General features: G+C 46.6%; 1 protein-coding gene across 2 annotated transcripts in view; it reads right to left on the bottom strand.

Annotated features, from left to right (window-relative positions):
- Positions 1 to 607: 607 nt before the first annotated feature.
- The window catches only part of mycbpap (mycbp associated protein), a 330021-nt gene continuing 312458 nt past the window's right edge, over positions 608 to 18170 (bottom strand). Inside the window, exons 18-19 of one of the 2 annotated variants that reach the window (XM_068057785.1) lie at positions 14938 to 15108; positions 608 to 734 (exon numbers count right to left, since the gene is read on the bottom strand). In XM_068057785.1, the coding sequence (XP_067913886.1) occupies positions 639 to 734; positions 14938 to 15108 (267 nt within the window). In that variant the 3' untranslated portion in view covers positions 608 to 638. Of the gene's footprint in view, positions 735 to 14937; positions 15109 to 18170 lie in introns of those variants that run through there. The other variant, XM_068057786.1, reaches the window with a different exon arrangement.

Below are 18170 nucleotides of genomic sequence, written 5' to 3'. Positions count from 1 at the left end.
TCTTAACAGCCCTATTAACCTGGGTAGCAACTTTCAGGGATTTATGTACCTGGACACCAAGATCTCTCTGCTCATCTACACTACCAAGAATCTTCCCATTAGCCCAGTACTCTGCATTGCTGTTACTCCTTCCAAAGTGAATCACCTCACACTTCTCCGCATTAAACTCCATTTGCCATCTCTCAGCCCAGCTCTGCAGCCTATCTATGTCCCTCTGTACCCTACAACACCCTTCGACACTATCCACAACTCCACCGACCTTCGTGTCATCCGCAAATTTACTAACCCACCCTTCTACACCCTCATCCAGGTCATTTACAGTCTCTGGCCTTTGATATTGTTTCCTGACAGAAAGGGATGTACTCAAGATCGTAAGGGACATGAGTCCCACTTCAGGAGGAGCAGGTGACCACTGAACCCAATAAAACATCTAATCTACAAACCTAAAACATTGATAAATAAGGAATAATGACATGAATGAGGTGCTGGGGTATGGGGTGGTTGGCAGTGGAAGAGGGAGAAAATTGGGAAAAACCATATTGCACCATTTAAATTTTTTTACATTTTTAATTTCCATAAACATACAGAAATCTAACATTAATAGCAGGGTCAACTCCATGTTACAGTTACATGCACACTCAAACACATTTATCTTGAGACTCTACGTGCTTCCCCTTCAGCTCTTCAAAGAGAAAAGAAACTTCATTCATCATGGATGATATCAGTTCATAGACCTGTAGGGGAGAAATGGAGAGATTTCATGATCAATGAACTGCATATAACTCAGTGAGAGGCTGGGTCATCAGCTCGGAGTGAGGGCAGGGGCATTAGTGGGCAATGGGGGGTGGGGAAGAGTAGCGGGAGAGGGAGGGAGGGAGAGTAAGGAAAAGGGAGAGGGGAGGGGGTGGAGAGATGGGGTGTAAGAGTGCAATGGGAGGAAGAGAGGGGGGGAGGGATAGACAGAGAGAAGGAGTTAGGGAGAAATGGGGGAGGCAGAGGGAGGATGGAGGGAGAAGATGAGAGAGAGAGAAGGCAGGAGGACAAGGGGAGACAGAGAGGGGTAGGCAGGGAAGGGCAAGGCAGAGACAGAGGGAGGGAGAGTAAGAGAGCAAACTGGCCAAGGACAGCATCAAGTATCACCCTGCTGACATTCACTGTCAAAGTTAACATAAGAAGATCTACCCATGAAACCATCCGTCACGAGCTTTTGCCTTCATAAGGCCTGAAAGAAAATTGTGAGTTGGTAGGAGGAGAAATAAAATAGCCCAACTTTGAATTGGACAGCAGAGCAGTGGGAATCTTGGGAGTTTGTGAAGGATAAGCTTCACTGAAAGAATGAGGATGAGCTGACAAAAAGGGTAATTACATTTATATGTAATTTACTCTCACATTGATAGGATTATATTACAAAGGTATCTTGTATATTAGCACATTAGAGAGGGATGACCTAACTTCAGGAAAACAGGATGTAGAAGCGATAGGAAAAAATAAGGGGAGCTTGTCAAAAAGGTATGGCGATAATCATGGGGGATTTTAATCTACATATAGACTGGAAAAATCAGATGGGCAAAGGTAGCCTACATGAGGAGTTCATAGAATGTTTTCGGGATAGTTTCTTAGAACAGCACGTTCTAGATCCAACCAGAGAGCAGGCTATACTAGACCTGGTATTGTGCAACGAGATAGGATTAATTAATGACCTTATAGTAAAGGCACCCCTAGGCAGCAGCAATCATAATATGATTGAATTTTACATTCAGTTTGAGGGAGAGAAGAATGGGTCCAAGGCTAGTGTTTTAAACTTAAATAAGGGCAATTATGAAGGAATGAAAGCAGAGCTAGCTAAAGTGAACTGGCAAACTAGGTTAAGGGATAGATCAATAGAGATGCAGTGGCAAACATTTAAGGGGATATTTCAGAATACACAGAATAGGTACATTCCAACAAGAAAGAAAAATTCCAAGGGGGGACAATATCCGTGTTTAACTAAAAAAGTTAATGATAGTATCAAACTTAAAGAAAAAGCATATAATTGTACAAAATGGGTGACAGGTCAGATGATTGGACAGGATATAAAGAACAGCAAAGAATGACTAAAAGATTGATAAGGGGGGAAAATAAGAGTATGAGAGAAAGCTAGCTAGAAATATAAAAATAGATAGTAAAGTTTCTATCGATATTTTAAAAAGAAAAGATTTAACAAAGTGAGCATTGGTTCTATAGAATGTGAGTCTGGGGAATTAATAAGGGAAAATAAAGAGATGGCAGATGAATTGAACAGGTATTTTGTATCAGTCTTCACTATAGAGGATACAAGTTACATCCCAGAAATAGCTGTAAGTCAGGAAATGGAAGGGAGGGAGGAACTCAAGAAAATTACGATCACCAGGGAAGTGGTACTGAGCAAATTGTTGGAGCTGCGGGCTGACAAGTCCCCGGGTCCTGATGGACTTCATTCTAGGGTCCTAAAAGAAATGGCGAGTGAGATAGTTGATGCATTGGTTTTAATTTTCAAAATTTTCCTAGATGCAGGGAAGGTTCCATTAGATTGGAAAATAGCGAATGCAACTCCTTTATTTATAAAAGGGAGGGAGACAGAAAGCAGGAAACTACAGGCCAGTTAACTTAACATCTGTCTTAGGGAAAATGTTAGAAGCTATTATTAAAGACGTTATAGCTAGGCATTTAGAAAAAGTCAAGGTAATCAGGCAGAGTCAACATGGTTTTATGATTGGGAAATCATGTTTAACCAATTTATTGGAATTCTTTGAAGAAGTAACATGTGCTGTGGATAAAGGGGAACCAGTGGACGTACTGTACTTAGATTTCCAGAAGGCATTTGATAAGGTGCCACATCAAAGGTTATTGTGGAAAATAAAAGTTCATGGTGTAGTGGGTAACATTATGGCATGGATAGAAGATTGGCTAACTAACAGGAAACAGAGAGAAAGCATAAATGGGTCATTTCTGGTTGGCAAGATGTAACGAGTGGTGCCTCAACTTCTAACAATTTATATAAATGACTTGGATGAAGGGACTGAAGGTATGGTTGCTAGATTTGCTGATGACACAAAGATAGGTAGAAAAGGAAGTTGTGAAGAGGACATAAGGAGGCTAAAAAAGGAATGTAGATAGGTTAAGTGAGTGGGCAAAGACCTGGCAAATGGAATATAATGTGGGAAAATGTGAAATTGTCCATTTTGGCAGAAAGAATAAAGAAGGAGCATATCATCTAAATGGTGAGAGATTGCAGAGCTCTGATACGCAGATGGATCTGGGTGTCCTAGCACATGAACCGCAAAAGGTTAGTATGCAGGTTCAGCAAGTAATTAGGAAAGCCAATAGAATGTTATCATTTATTGTGAGGGGAATTGAATACAAAAGTGGGGAGGTTATACTTCAATTATGTACAGTATGGGTCTCCTTATTTAAGGAAGGATGTAAATGTGTTGGAAGCAGTTCAGAGAAGATTTATTAGACTAATACCTGGAATGGGTGGGTTGTCTATTGAGGAAAGGTTGGACAGCCTGGGCTTGTATCCACTGGAGTTTAGGACAGTAAGAGGCGACTTGATTGAAACATATATGTTTCTGAGGGGTCTTGACAGGGTGGATGTTTCCTCTTGTTGGAGAATCTAGAACTAGGGGTCACTGTTTAAAAATAAGGGGTTGCCCATTTAAGACAGAGATAAGGAAATTTTTTTTCTCTGAGGGTCAAGTCTTTGGAACTCTCTTCCTCAAAAGGCAGTGGAAGCAGAGCCTATATATTTTTAAGTCAGAGGTAGATAGATTCTTGATAAGCAAGAGGGTGAAAGATTATCAGGAGTAGGTGGGAATGTGGAGTTGAGGTTACAATCAGATCAGCCATGATCTTATTGAATGGCGGAGCAGTCTTGAGGGGTTGAGTGGTCAACTCCTGCTCCTAATTTATATGTTCGTATGTATCTAAAATACCGACATATCTGTCTATTATTAAAAGGGGTTAGATGAGAAAGTGTGGGAAGAAGCTCATGTGGAGCATGAACACTCCAGAGACCTGTTAGGTTGAATAGCCTGTTTCTGTGCTGTAGATTCTATGTAATTCTATGCAATCGATCTGTGATATAAAATCTTCTTTATGCAGACAGCCACTGTGTAAAAATCTTACTTCCAATGATCACATTTTTATATCAATATTTATCACTGAGATTGCCTATGTAAACATTTATAATGGAAATTTCCAATATAAGCAGCTGCCTAAAAACCAGCTAGTGCTGGAAACACACAGCAGGACAGTCAGTCAGGAAGGTTAAAGTTTGAGATGTGAATCCCATTCAGAACAGCTGCTTGACCTGCTGAAAATTTCAGGCATTTTCCCCGAATGAACTGAAATAGGTGAGAACAGCCCTTTCTTAGAACCCCAAGAAAGTGGAGTTGAATCCTAAGATCAGCCATGATCATTTTAAATGGCGAAGCTGGCTTTCTGGGCCATATGATCTACTCCTGCTCCTATTTCTTGTGTCCTTGTGACCCTCGGTGTCCCCAAACCCTGGGACCCTCTCAAAGTATTGATAGATCCTGAAACTCTGTCCTCGTACAACCAGACTCCATAACAACTAACAGTTTTATATAAATAATTATCTGGCATTAACCTATGCATGGAAGGCATCTGGAAGACCCCATACAATTGCACTAAGACTTCTTTACTCTTATACGGCAATCCCTTTGTAATAAAAGTTAACACAGGGTTGTCCAACGTACAGACCATGGGTCAGGATCTGGCCTGCCAAAGGTTTCCATCCGGCCTGCAGATGTAAACTGTACCCGGCTGTTCATCATCCTCGCCAGAGGTTGGCAACATGTCAGGGATGAGAAATCTCCCATTGGCTTCTTTTCGACCAGACTGGTTTGTAAAGAATCACAGTCAGTTTCACAGCTGAATTGGAATTTCTAAGCTCAGATCTTTATCTCATGCTCCTTTCCATATTCACAGCTGACAGGTACAGCGGCTTCTGAACTTCGGACAGCTTGTGGTTTTCTGGTGGGCTTTTAAAAAATTTCGGAACCCACTAGAAAACCCTGAGCTATCTGAAGCTCGGAAACCATTGTTCCCACTCTCAGCACCTGTCAGGACTGCTTCGGGGTTTTCTGGCAGGTTCCTTTTTTTTTTAAAAGCCCGCCAGAAAACCTTGAATCTGTTCGAAGTTCGCAAGCCGCTGTTCCCGCTCTCAGCAACGGTCAGAGAGAGAAAGGGGGCAGAGAGAGATTGAGAGGGGGCAGAGAGAGAGAAGGGGGGGGGGGCAGAGAAAGAGAGAGGGGGGGCAGAGAAAGAGAGAGGGGGCAGAGAAAGAGAGAGGGAGGCAGAGAGAGAGAAAGGGGGGACAGAGAGAGAGAAAGAGGGGGACAGAGAGAGAGAAAGGGGGGGACAGAGAGAGAGAAAGGGGGGGACAGAGAGAGAGAAAGGGGGGACAGAGAGAGAGAAAGGGGGGGACAGAGAGAGAGAAAGGGGGGGACAGAGAGGGGGGACAACACAGAGAGGGGGGACGACACACAGAGGGGGGTGGACGACACACAGGGGGGGGACGACACACAGAGGGGGGGACGACACACAGAGGGGGGGGACGACACACAAAGCGGGGGGGATGACACACAAAGCGGGGACGACGACACACAAAGCGGGGGGGACGACACACAAAGCGGGGGGGGACGACAAACAAAGGGGGGGGGACGACACACAAAGGGGGGGACGACACACAAAGGGGGGGGACGACACACAAAGGGGGGATGACAGAGAGAGGAGGGAACAATACAGAGAGGGGAGGATTACACAGAGGGGGGAATCAGAGAGAGGTGGGGAACACAGAGTAGGGGAACACAGAGAGGGAGGGGGAGAGAGACAGACACAGAGAGAGAGAAAAAGGAGGGAGAGAGAGCAATCAAGATCATTCCTGACAGATGCACATCCATTCCGAATACTCCGCATCGAAGTAACAAATGTGCAGCCAGACATTGACTACTTGTTTTGTCAGCAAACCTAGATACATTACACTTGGTTCCCTCATCTACGTCATTGAAATAGATAGCAATAGCTGAGGTCCAAGCACTAATCCTTGCTGTACCACACTAGCCTTCCAACCTGAAAATGACCTGTTAATTCAGATGCCTTTTTAAAATTCGTTTGTGGGATGTGGGCATCACTCGCTAGGCCAGCATTTGTTGCCCATCCCTAATTGCCCTTGAGAAGGTGGTGGTGAGCTGCTTTCTTGAACTGCTGAAGTCCTTGGGGTGTCGGTATACTTACAGTGCTGTTAGGGATGGAGCTCCAGGATTTTGATCCAGCAACAGTGAAGGAACGGTGATAATAGTTCCAAGTCAGGATGATGTGTGGCTTGGAGGGGAACTTGCAGGTGGTGGTGTTCCCATGGATCTGCTGCCCTTGTCCGTCTAGGAGATAGAGGTTGTGGGTTTGGAAGATGCTGTTGAAGGAGCCTTGGTGAGTTACTGCAGTGCATCTTGTATATGGTACATACTGCTGCCACTGTGTGTCACGGTGGAGGAAGTAAACTTTGAAGTTGGTGGATGGCATGTTAATCAAGCTGGCTGCTTTGTTCTGGATGATGTCGAGCTTCTTGAGTGTTGTTGGAGCTGCACCCATCCAGGCAAGTGGAGAGTATTCCATCACACTCCTGACTTGCGCCTTGTAGATGGTGGACAGGCATTGGGGAGTCAGGAGGCGAGTTACTTGCTGCAGTATTCCCAGCCTCTGACCTGCTTTTGGAGCCACAGCATTTATGTGGCTCGTCCAGTTCAGTTTCTGGTCAATGGTAACCCCCAGGATGTTGATAGTGGGGGATTCAGCGATGGTAATGCCATTGAACGTTAAGATTAGATTCTCTATTGTCTGAGATGGTCATTGCCTGCCACTTGTGTGGCACGAATGTTACTTGCCACTTATCAGCCAAAGCCTGGATGTTGTCCAGGTCTTGCTGCATCTGGACATGGGCTGCTTCAGTATCTGAGGAGTCTCAACTGGTGCTGAACATTATGCAATCATCAGCGAACATCCCCACTTCTGACCTTATGATGGAGGGAACGTCATTGATGAAATAGCTGAAGATGGTTGGGCTGAGGACACTACCCTGAGGAACTCCTGCAGTGATGTCCTGGGACTGAGGTGATTGACCTCTAACAACCACAACCATCTTCCTTTGTGCTAGGTATGACTTCAACCAGTGGAGAGTTGTCCCCTAATTCCCATTGACTCCAGTTTTGCGAGAGATCCTTCATGCCATACTTGGTCAAATGCTGCCTAGATGTCAAGGGCAGTCACTCTCACCTCGAGTTCAGCTCCTTTGTCTATGTTTGGACCAAGGCTGTATTGAGGTCAGGAGCTGAGAGGCCCTAGTGGAATCCAAACTGAGCATCACTGAGCAGGTTATTGCTGAGCAAGTGCCACCTGATAGCACTGTTGATGACCCTTTCCATCACTTTGCTGATGATCAAGAGTAGACTGATGGGGCAGTAATTGGCCGGGTTGAATTTGTCCTGCTTTTTGTGCACAATAGACACCTGGGAAATTTTCCACATTGACAGGTAGATGCCAGTGTTGTAGCTGTACTGGAACAGCTTGGCTAGGGTCATGTCTAGATCTGGAGCACAAGTCTTCAGTGCTATTGCTGGAATGTTGTCAGGGCCCATAGCCTTTGCAGTATCCAATGCCTTCAGACATTACTTGATATCACATGGAGTGAATCGGATTGGCTGAAGACTGTCATCTGTGATGCTGGGGACCTCAGGAGGAGGCCGAGATGGATCACCCACTCAGCACTTCTGGCGGAAGATGCATGCAAATGCTTCAGCCTTGTCTTTTGCACTGATGTGCTGGGCTCCCCTATCATTGCGGATGGGGATATTTGTGGATCCTCCTCCTGTCAGTTGTTTAACTGTCCACCACCATTCATGACTGGATGTGGCAGGACTGCAGAGCTTAGATCTGATCCGTTGGTTGTGGGATCGCTTAGCCCTGTCTATCACATACTGCTTCCACTATTTGGTATGCAAGTAGTCCTGTGTTGTAGCTTCACCAGGCTGACACCTCATTTTGAGGTATGCTTTGTGCTGCTCCTGGCATGCTTTCCTGCACTCTTCATTGAACCAGGGTTGGTCCCCCGGCTTGATGATAATGGTAGAGTGGGAGATATGCCGGGCCATGAGGTTACAAATTGTGGTTGAATACAATTCTGCTGCTGCTGATGGGCCACAGTGTCTCATGGATGCCCAGTTCTGAGTTGCTAGATCTGTTCGACATTTATCCCATTTAGTACGGTGGTCGTGCCATACAATACTCAGTAGGTACCCTCAATGTGAAGACGGGACTTTGTCTCCACAAGGTCTGTGCAGTGGTCACTCCTACCAATACTGTCATGGACAGAAGGATCTGCGACAGGTAGACTGAAGAGGATGAGATCAAGTAGGTTTTTTCCTCTTGTTGGTTCCCTCACCACCTGCCGCAGACCCAATCTAGCAGCTATGTCAGCCACCTCGGTCAGTAGTGATACTATCCAGCAACTCTTGGTGATGGCCATTGAAGTCCCCCACCCAGAGTACATTTTATGCCCTTGCTACCCTCAGTGCTTCTTCAAATTGGTGTTCAACATGACGCTATGTAGTAATCAGCAGGAGGTTTCCTTGCTCATATTTGACCTGATGTCATGAGACTCCATGGGGTCTGGAGTCAATGATGAGGACTTTCTGACTGAATACCACTGTGCCAGTGGGACAGGACCTACCCAGGGATGGTACCCAGGTGATGTCTGGGACATTGTCTGCAAGGTATGATTCCGTGAGTATGACTATGTTAGGCTGTTGCTTGACTAGTCTGTGGGACAGCTCTCACAATTTTAACACAGCCCCCAGATGTTAGCAAGGAGGACATAGCAGGGTCGACAGGGCTGGGCATGCCATTATCATTTCCAGTGCCTAGGTCGATGCTGGGTGGTCCATCCGGTTTCATTCCTTTTCTTAGACTTTGTAGCGATTTGATACAACTGAGTGGCATCTTCAGAGTCAGCCACATTGCTGTGGGTCTGCAGTCACATGTAGGCCAGACCAGGAAAGGACAGATTTCCTTCCCTAAAGGACATTAGTGAACCAGATGAGTTTTTACAACAATCGACAATGGTTACCACTAGACTAGCTTTTAATTCTGGATTTTTTTATCAATTGAATTCAAATTCCACCATCTGCCTTGGTGGGCTTCGAACCCATGTCCCCAGAGTATTAGCCTGGGGCTCTGGGTTACTAGTCCAGTGACATTATCACTACGCCACCGCTTCCCCTGTTTTCTGTCCATTAAGCAATCCTCAATCCATGCTAATATATTAGCCCAATCCCATGAGCCCTATGCTTGTGTTATAACCTCTTGTGTGGCTTTTTGAAAATCCAAATAGACTACATCCACTGGTTCCCCCTTATCTAATATCTCCTTACGTGGTAGAGTGTCAAATCTTTGCTCCTGTGAAGTGCCTTGGGACATTTTACTGTGTTAAAGGTGTTATATAAATAAAAGTTGTTGTTGTAGCAGCAAGGTCCCACAGACAGGAAGACATAAATGGCCAGTTAATCTGTTTTATCAAACACAACTTCCCTTTCATAAATACGTGTTGACTCTGACCAATCATATTATGATTTTCTAAGTGGCCTGTTATCGTATCCCTAACAATAGATCCTAGCATTTTCCTTCTACTGATGCCTTGGGATCACACCCAGAGTACTGCGTACAGGTTTGGTCTCCTTTGCTGAAGAATCACAGAATCACAAAATTGTTACAGTGCAGAAGGAGGCCATTCAGCCCATCGTGTCTGCACTGTCTCTCGAAAAGAGAAATTCCCTCAGTCCCACTCCCCCACCTTCTCCTCGTGACCCTGCACATTCTTTCTTCTCATATAACTGTCTAATTCTAAGAAGGACAAAGGTTCACTGGATTGATTCCTAGGATGAGGGGATTGTCCTATGAGGAGAGATCGAGTAGACTAGGCTTATATTCCCCAGAGTTTAGAAGAATGGGAGATGATCCCATTGAAACATAGAAACTTATAAGGGACAGAATCACAAATTTGTTACAGCACAGAAGGAGGCCATTTGGTCTGTCTTGTCTGCGCTGGCTATCTGAAGGAGCAATTCACCTTCACTCCCCCACCATAGCCCTGCACATTCTTCTTTTTCAGATAGTAATCAAATTCCTTCTTGAATGCCTCGATTGACTCTGCCTCCACCACACTCTCAGGCAGTGCATTCCAGATCCTGACCACTCGCTACGTGAAGAAGTTTTTCCTCATGTCTCCATTGCTTCTTTTGCCTATTACCCTAAATCTGTGCCCTCTTGTTCTTGATCCTTCCACCAATAGCAACAGTTTCTCTCTATCTACTCTGTCCAGACCCTTCATGATTTGGAATACCTCTATCAAATCTCCTCTCAACCTTCTCTTCTCCAAGGAAAATATTCCTAACTCTCCACTTTATCTTCATAACTGAAGTTCCTCACCCCTGGAACCATTCTCGTGAATCTTTTCAGCACTCTCTCTAATGCCTTCACATCTTTTCTGAAGTGTGATGCCCAGAACTGGACACAATACTCCAGCTGAGGTCGAACTAGTGTTTTATACAAGTTTAATATAACCTCCTTTACTTTATGCCCCTATTAATAAAGCCCAGGATACTGTATTCTTTATTAACCACTCTCTCAACATGTCCTGCCACCTTCAATGACTAATTCACATATACACCCAGGTTCCCTCTGCCCCTGCACCCTCTTTAAAATTGTACCCTTTATTTTATATTGTCTTTTCACATTCTTCCTACCAAAATGAATCATTTCACACTTCTCTGCATTAAATTTCATTCATTAATTTCATTAAGTTCCACCAACCTGTCCTTTTGAAATTCTATATACTACCAGCACTACTGAGGGAGTGCTGCACTGTTGAAGGCACAGTCTTTCAGATGAGAGGTTCGAAAATGGGAGACCAGCCAGGAGTGCATTGCAATAGTCAAATCTAGAGTCTAAAGCACTTAAAAGCAGCCAACGAGCTGAGGCGGGGTGGAGTTGGGAGATGTTACTGAGGTGGAAATAGGTGGTCGTAGTGAGAGTGCAGATATGTAATTGTAACCTCATCTCAGGGTCAAATATGCCAAAATGGTTATGAACAGTGTGGTTCAGCCTCAGACACTTGCCAGGGAGTGGGATGGAGTGTGTGGCGAGGGAACGGAGTGTGTGGTGACGATCAAAGACAATGGCTTTGGTCTTCCCAACATTTAGTTGAAGGAAATGGGGCGGCACAGTGCTTAGCACCGCAGCCTCATAGCTCCAGTGGCCCAGGTTCAGTTCTGGGTACTGCCTGTGTGGAGTTTGCAAGTTCTCTCTGTGACCGCGTGGGTTTCTGCCGGGTGCTCCGGTTTCCTCCCACAGCCAAAGACCTGCAGGTTGGTAGGTAAATTGGCCATTGTAAATTGCCCGTAGTGTAGGTAGGTGGTAGGATAATTGAGGGAAGGTGGGGATGTGGTATGGGATTAATGTAGGATTAGTATAAATGGTCGGCACGGACTTGGTGGGCCAAAGGGCCTGTTTCAGTGCTGTGCTGTATCTCTCTATGACTCTATGAAATGCTTTCTTGCAATTCAAACCAGGAGACAACTTGTGGACATTCAGACATCTTCCTGATGATCTTAGTTCTCAATAAACTAGCACACACAGGGTGATCACGTGCAAGGTTGTCATCAACAGGACTCTCACCTATTATCTTAACACTGTCCAAAAAGTGAAAACCAGAATGAACCTGGTCTGGAAAATTGCTGGAATAACATGGAGTAGCACAGCCAGAACACTTCACACCACAATAGTGGCCCAAGATTACTCTGCTGCAGAATACTGCTTTGCCTCTTGTCCTGCAGCCACACACACAGACCTTGGATGTGCTGCTAAGCACCACCATAAGGGTAGTGTCAGGGACACTTAAGTCCACTCCAACTGAGAGGCTTTCAGTGCTGTCCCACATTGTCCCGTCTGCCATTCACTGCAATGCCATCATGCTCCATGAGATGGAAAAAGTCCTGAGCAACACCAATCACACCATTCACGAAGACTTGAACAATCCACCAGGAAAGCCCTTAAAATCATTCTGGAAAACAGCTGCTGATATTCATGCAGCTGGTATCGGCCCACTACCCAGATGGACGGAATGGTGGGAAGCATGCAGCCGAAAGAACCAACAGCTCATCACTGGCCCAACAGCAGAGGCTTGTGGCTTTGACCTCCCTCAGTGCTCAACCAAATCCACACAGGGTATGGGCAATGTGGTCACCTGCTCCAGAAGTGGAAGATGAGGGACGACCTGACATGTAATTGTGGCCATGAATTTCAGACCATATCACACCAACCTGTTCACTAAGATCTATTGCAGGAGGCACCTCATTTCTCCACTCGGTATCTCAGGAGATTATTGAATGGACAGTCAAACTAGACATCCCATGATAACCGTTTCTTGTCATACAAAAGAAGTTGTTGAAGGAAATTTCTGCCCATTCAAGATTGGATGTCAGAGAAGCAGTGTGATAATTTAGAGACAGTGGAGGAGTCGAAAGCAATGATGGTGAGGTAGCGCTGGGTGTCGTCAGTGTACATGTGGAAATTGCACTGTGCTTTTGGATAGTGTTGCCAAGGGGCAGCATATAGATAGAATCATAGAAAGTTTAAGGCACAGAAAGAGGCCACTTGGCCCATCATGTCTGTGCTGGCCGAAAAACAATCCACCCAGTCTAATCCCACCTTTCAGCATTTGGTCCATAGCCCTGCAGATTACGGCACTTGAGGTGCATAACCAGGCTCCTTTTGAATGAGTTGAGGGTTTCTGCCTCAACTACTCTTTCAGTCCCAACCTTCCTCGGTTAGTTTCATCCTCTCTTCGGCAGTATCACTCTCCCTCTGTCAGTCTCATCCTCCTACGGCCAGGCTCACCCAACCTCGGCCAGTTCCACCCTCCCTCTGTCAGCCACACCCTTGTCGGGCCAGTCCCATCCTCCCTCGGCCACTCTCACTCTTGGGTCACTCTCACCCTCCTTCAGTCAGTCCCACACTCCATCGGTTGGTCTCACCCTCCCTCAGTGTGTCCCACTTTCCCACGTTCAGTCGCACCTTCCCTCGGCCAGTCCCACCCAGCCTCGGTCAGTCCCACCCACGGTCAGCCCCGTCCTTCTCGTTGCTAATTATTGAACAGCTGGCTTCTTGCTAACGTTGAGCACTGCGTAACATGGAATCAATCTTGTTTTCTGATGCGGGAACTGTGAAGGATTGAGAGTCTGTAGAGAACAAGGGATGATTAGGCAGAAGCAGTTCAGACCAGGTGGCTGCACAAACATGATCCAGGCTCATTTCACAGATGCTTGTGCAATCAGCCTGTCCTGTCTGTATTTAAATGACCTGTGTGCCTATGGTTTTGAACTGGGTAAGTAGTGCTGCTCGTACCTCAGCATAAAACCTACCCCAAAGTATTTTACTAACTATAAACTGTAATGAACTGCAGCTTCAATAAGGTGAATAACCAGACAGCCCCCAAAACGGAAGATGCTTCCTAATTTCCTGCCCTCTTTCTTTCTCTGAAGGTGCTGACAGGTATTAGTAGTGCCTTGATACTTTGCCCACGTGTGAACTTGGACGAGTGAGCATTTTGGATAAGTGGTCAACGTGCTTGGAGCTGCATCTCAGCATCTGTTGGCACCAATGTTCTCTCTAAGCTGCACGACTGTGCAGCAACCCAGGAAAAATTTTAATGGCCCACACACTTAAATGAATAGACCGCGTACACCTAAAATAAATTTGAGGGAATGTTGGTCGGCACCTTAAGGAGAAAGGGAAACTTCAAACCAGAAGCACTGATTTTCAGTCAAATTACATCATCAGCATATCCGTAGGGTTATGAAACAAGCTGTGGTTCTCAGTGAACATACACCATTTTCTGCCCTCTAAACATGTAGATGCTGCATCCTGTTGAAGAATCACTCTGCAGGCCCTGAAGCCTGTGAAGCAGGCCCTTGGTACCCTGGCCAGCGTAAGCTCAGGCAGTGAGTGTTGGCAGACAGGTCATGGTGTGGCTATCACAGCTGAGACTGAACCCCTCCTTACACAATGCCCACAGACCCAAACCTTCCAACATAAATTCAATGGAGATCGACCGAGAGTGGAACTCCTTGCCTGATTATTCTCCCTTTTTAGCCTACGGAGCCCTAAGGCTATTGAAGCACCCCTACAGCTGCTACAATAGCTCAGAACTGACTGCTAGGCAGATCTGTAAAGCCCTGGTCTGTACAGTTCAGCCAGGCCATCAAGGGAGCAATCACCAGCAGCAAAAGGGATGAATTGTTACTTTAATTACTTTAATTTATGCTTTAAAACACAAAACTATTGAACAGCCATAAGGAACAAAGAACAGTACAGCACAGGGACAGGCCATTTGGCCCTCCAAGCCTACGCCGACCATGATGCCATCTATTCCCATCCTATTCATGTATTTGTCAAGGTGCCTCTTAAACGTCGCTATCGTACCTGCTTCCACCACCTCCCCCGGCAGCAAGTTCCAGGCACTCACCACCCTCTGTGTAAAAAAACTTGCCTCGCACATCCCCTCTAAACTTTGCCCCTCGCACCTTAAACCTATGTCCCCTGGTAACTGACTTTCCCACCCTGGGAAAAAGCGTCTGACTATCCACTCTGTCCATGCCACTCATAACTTTGTAAACTTCTATCAGGTCACCCCTCCACCACCGTTGTTCCAGTGAAAACAATAAATTTCCTTCTTGTCTTTCACCTGCCAGCACCACGAGTAATTATTTTAAAGAAACTTTTCCTCCCCTTTGCTGTGCTGAATATCATGTAACAGTGAAATCGATGCCTCTATGAGACTCTTACCTCTATGTATAATTTTTCTCGATACATCTGCTGTACGATGGGGTCTTCCTGATTCTGATCTGGCTCGGGGCTGTCCCTGGATGTTGTCGCCTGCTTGTTGCCCCTGGATGTTGAGGGGCTGGTAAATTTTTTATCATCTTTCCCCCTTGTCTTTTTGGCAGACAGGCGCTTCTACAAGAAGGATGGCACAGGTTAATAACTGTACAGAGAACCATAGCTCTGCTTTCATCACCCAACAGCCTATAGACCCCTTGTCACAGATGATAGGAGGCAGAGTAAATAATTCTGAGGACCAAAGGGAGCTGCAGATGGATAAGATGGTGGAATGGGAAAAATGGTGGCAGGTGGAATTCAATGTCAGCGAATGTGAGGTTGTACATTTTGATTAAAAAAAGATACTTATTCATGGTGGAAATTGATATGATGTAGTAAAGGAGGAAGATTTGCCGAGTTAGGTTCACAAGACATTAAAAGCAGCGCCTCAACTGGATAAAAGCCATAAAAAAGCTAAGGGAGTCCTAGGTTTTATAGCAAGAGCTATAGAATCCAAAAATCGAGATGTAATTGTGAATCTATGTAAAACCTCAGTTCAAGTGCTGTGTATAGTTTGGGCTCCACACCATAGGAAAGGTATTACAGCTCAGAGAGGGTACAGCACAGATTCACTAAATTGCTGTAAATACTCAGCAGGTCTGGCAGCATCTGTGCAGGAACAGAGTTAGCGGGCTGGATTTTATTTTGAAGGGGGTCCCGGTGGTGGGATGGAAGGTGGGGAGAAACCCCGTCTCGGCCCTCTGTTGGGCACCCATTGCAATTACATGGCGGACAGGCAATTAATCACCTGGCGGCGTCTGCCTGTGGTGGCAGGCCTCTCCGACTTCTATTAAATTGAGGCTGAGGTGGGAAGGACAGCATCAGCCAGGCGACGGGCACTCCGCCCATCTGCCTTCTGACACAATTTTATGGGCCACCCCACTTCCATTCCCATCCCAAGGGGGCCCATAAAATTCAGCCCAATGTTTCAGGTTGAAGGGTCATCAACTGAAACATTAGCTGTTTCTCTCTCCACAGATGCTGTCTGATGTGCTGGGCTGGATTTTGTGTAGCAGATGGGGGCCCCAACACTGGGCCAGAAACGTGGGGGGAGCTCCGCCTCAACAATTTTCAGCCTTTTCCTGCTCCCCTCCCCCACCGCCTGAAGCAATCCTCTGGTCTTTTTACCTCAAATGTTTCATGCACCAAGATCCCCGTTCCTTTAAAGACGGGGATTCCGCATGCATGAGCTGCTGGCCAATCAGAGGGCCAGCAGCTCAGCAGTACTGGCATCACCACCCGGAGTGGTCAAATGAGTGGTCGTGCAGTCGAGGGGGAGGGGGATCCCAGGGGGTGAAGTTCCCTTGGAAGAGGGACCCTCCACCAAGCCCGCAGGAGTGCACCTCATGTTACAAGGTGCCCTCCCTCATGGTAGAGGCGCCCCCAGGCGCTGATAAGATCCCAGAGGCGGTGGGAAGAGGCACTTCACTGGCCGTTAATAGGCCACTTAAGGACCTCAATTGGTCTCTGGGCTGCAATCCCGCCCCCGGGAAGATCGCTTGGCGACGGGGCCTCCGCCCCCTCTCCCCACCCCGCCTGCTACCCATTGCGATACTCCGTGTCCCCCACAACCTCCGATCCCGCTTCAGGGGCCCACATAAAATCCCAGTCGCTTAGTATTTCCAGTGTTTATTGTTGTCAGCTCAGATTTTCAGCATCCGCAGTATTTTCCTTTTGCGTTCAAAATGATTAAGGATGGAAATGGATTGTTTCCAATGAGTTGGGGTTCTTAAACCAGGCAACATAGATAGAAGATTGAATGTAAAAGATTTAACACAGAGAGCAGGAGACACTTCTTTACACAGAGAATTGTCAGGCTGTGGAATTCACGGCCAGAGTTAGTGATTGCAGCAGAGACTGTCAACGTTTAAGAATTAGTTAGATAGGTGGTTGAAGGGAAGAGGGATAAAGGGATATGGGATAAGGTCAGGTATATGGGATTAGGATGCTGCTTGTGGGCGTCTCGGGAGAGACCAAGGCTAAGGGAGTAAACCCTAACAGAAAATCCGGAGCGGAACCCCAAAGGCGGTCATGTGTCACCTTTGGCATGTTTCCGGCAGTTCCTGCAGCCATACCGGTGCCAAACGTCGTGCTCTGCACTCCTTTGGACCCCACCAGGAAGGCCGAGAGCGGGGTTTTGACGCTTGGGCAACTCACAACCTCCATACATCTGGCCAGGCATGCACCATGGAGAGGTCACTCCATAGTCGCCTCACAGCGACCAAAACAACATGGAAGGCAGCAGTTACAGGTTATAAGTCCAGCTCAATTGGCGTAGAGATTGGGTGCCATGGGTTGCCGTTGTCGGTGGGAGAGGTCATCACATCTCATTGGACAGCTACTGCCCGCCTCAAACCGGGCAGCCCCTGGTCAGTAAGGTTCTGTCCCGCCACAGTCCACCTGCTTCAATGGGTGCTTGGAGCTCAGGGTCATTACCCGAAAAGTGGACTGCAACACCGCACCAAACAGCACGAAAAAAAAAGGAAAGAAGGTACCAGCCCTTCGTTTTGCAAGCTGGAACATCAGAACTATGTGTCCTCACCTGTCAGAAGACCTTACACAAATCAACGATTCTCGGAAGACCGCCATCATTAACAACGAGCTCAGTAGACTCAATGTGGACATTGCAGCACTTCAGAAGACACGCCTCCCTGCGAGCGGATCTCTAAGAGAGCAAGACTACACCTTCTTCTGGCAGGGTAGGGATCCTGAAGAACCAAGACAGCATGGAGTGGGCTTTGCCATCAGAAACTCTTTGCTCAGCATGATAGAGTCACCCTCAAATGGCTCGGAACACATACTGTCCATCCGACTGCTCACTGCCTCTGGTCCAGCACACCTACTCAGCATCTATGCTCCAACACTCTGCTCCCAACCTGACGCTAAAGACCAGTTCTACGAGAAACTCCATAATATCATTAGTAGCATCCCCAATACCAAACATCTGTTCCTGCTGTGGGACTTTAATGCCAGGGTTGGGGCCGACCATGACTCATGGCCCTCCTGCCTTGGGCGCTGTGGCATTGGAAGGATGAATGAGAATGGACAGAGACTGCTTGAGTTGTGTACCTATCATAACCTCTGCATCACCAACTCGTTCTTTCATACTAAACTCTGTCACCAGGTTTCTTGGAGGCACC

Source organism: Heterodontus francisci, chromosome 26 (genome assembly GCF_036365525.1).
Source record: "Heterodontus francisci isolate sHetFra1 chromosome 26, sHetFra1.hap1, whole genome shotgun sequence".
NCBI classification, from domain to species: domain Eukaryota; kingdom Metazoa; phylum Chordata; class Chondrichthyes; order Heterodontiformes; family Heterodontidae; genus Heterodontus; species Heterodontus francisci.
The sequence above is the reverse complement of the archived record's forward strand: the minus strand, read 5'-3'. Positions and strand labels throughout refer to the sequence as shown.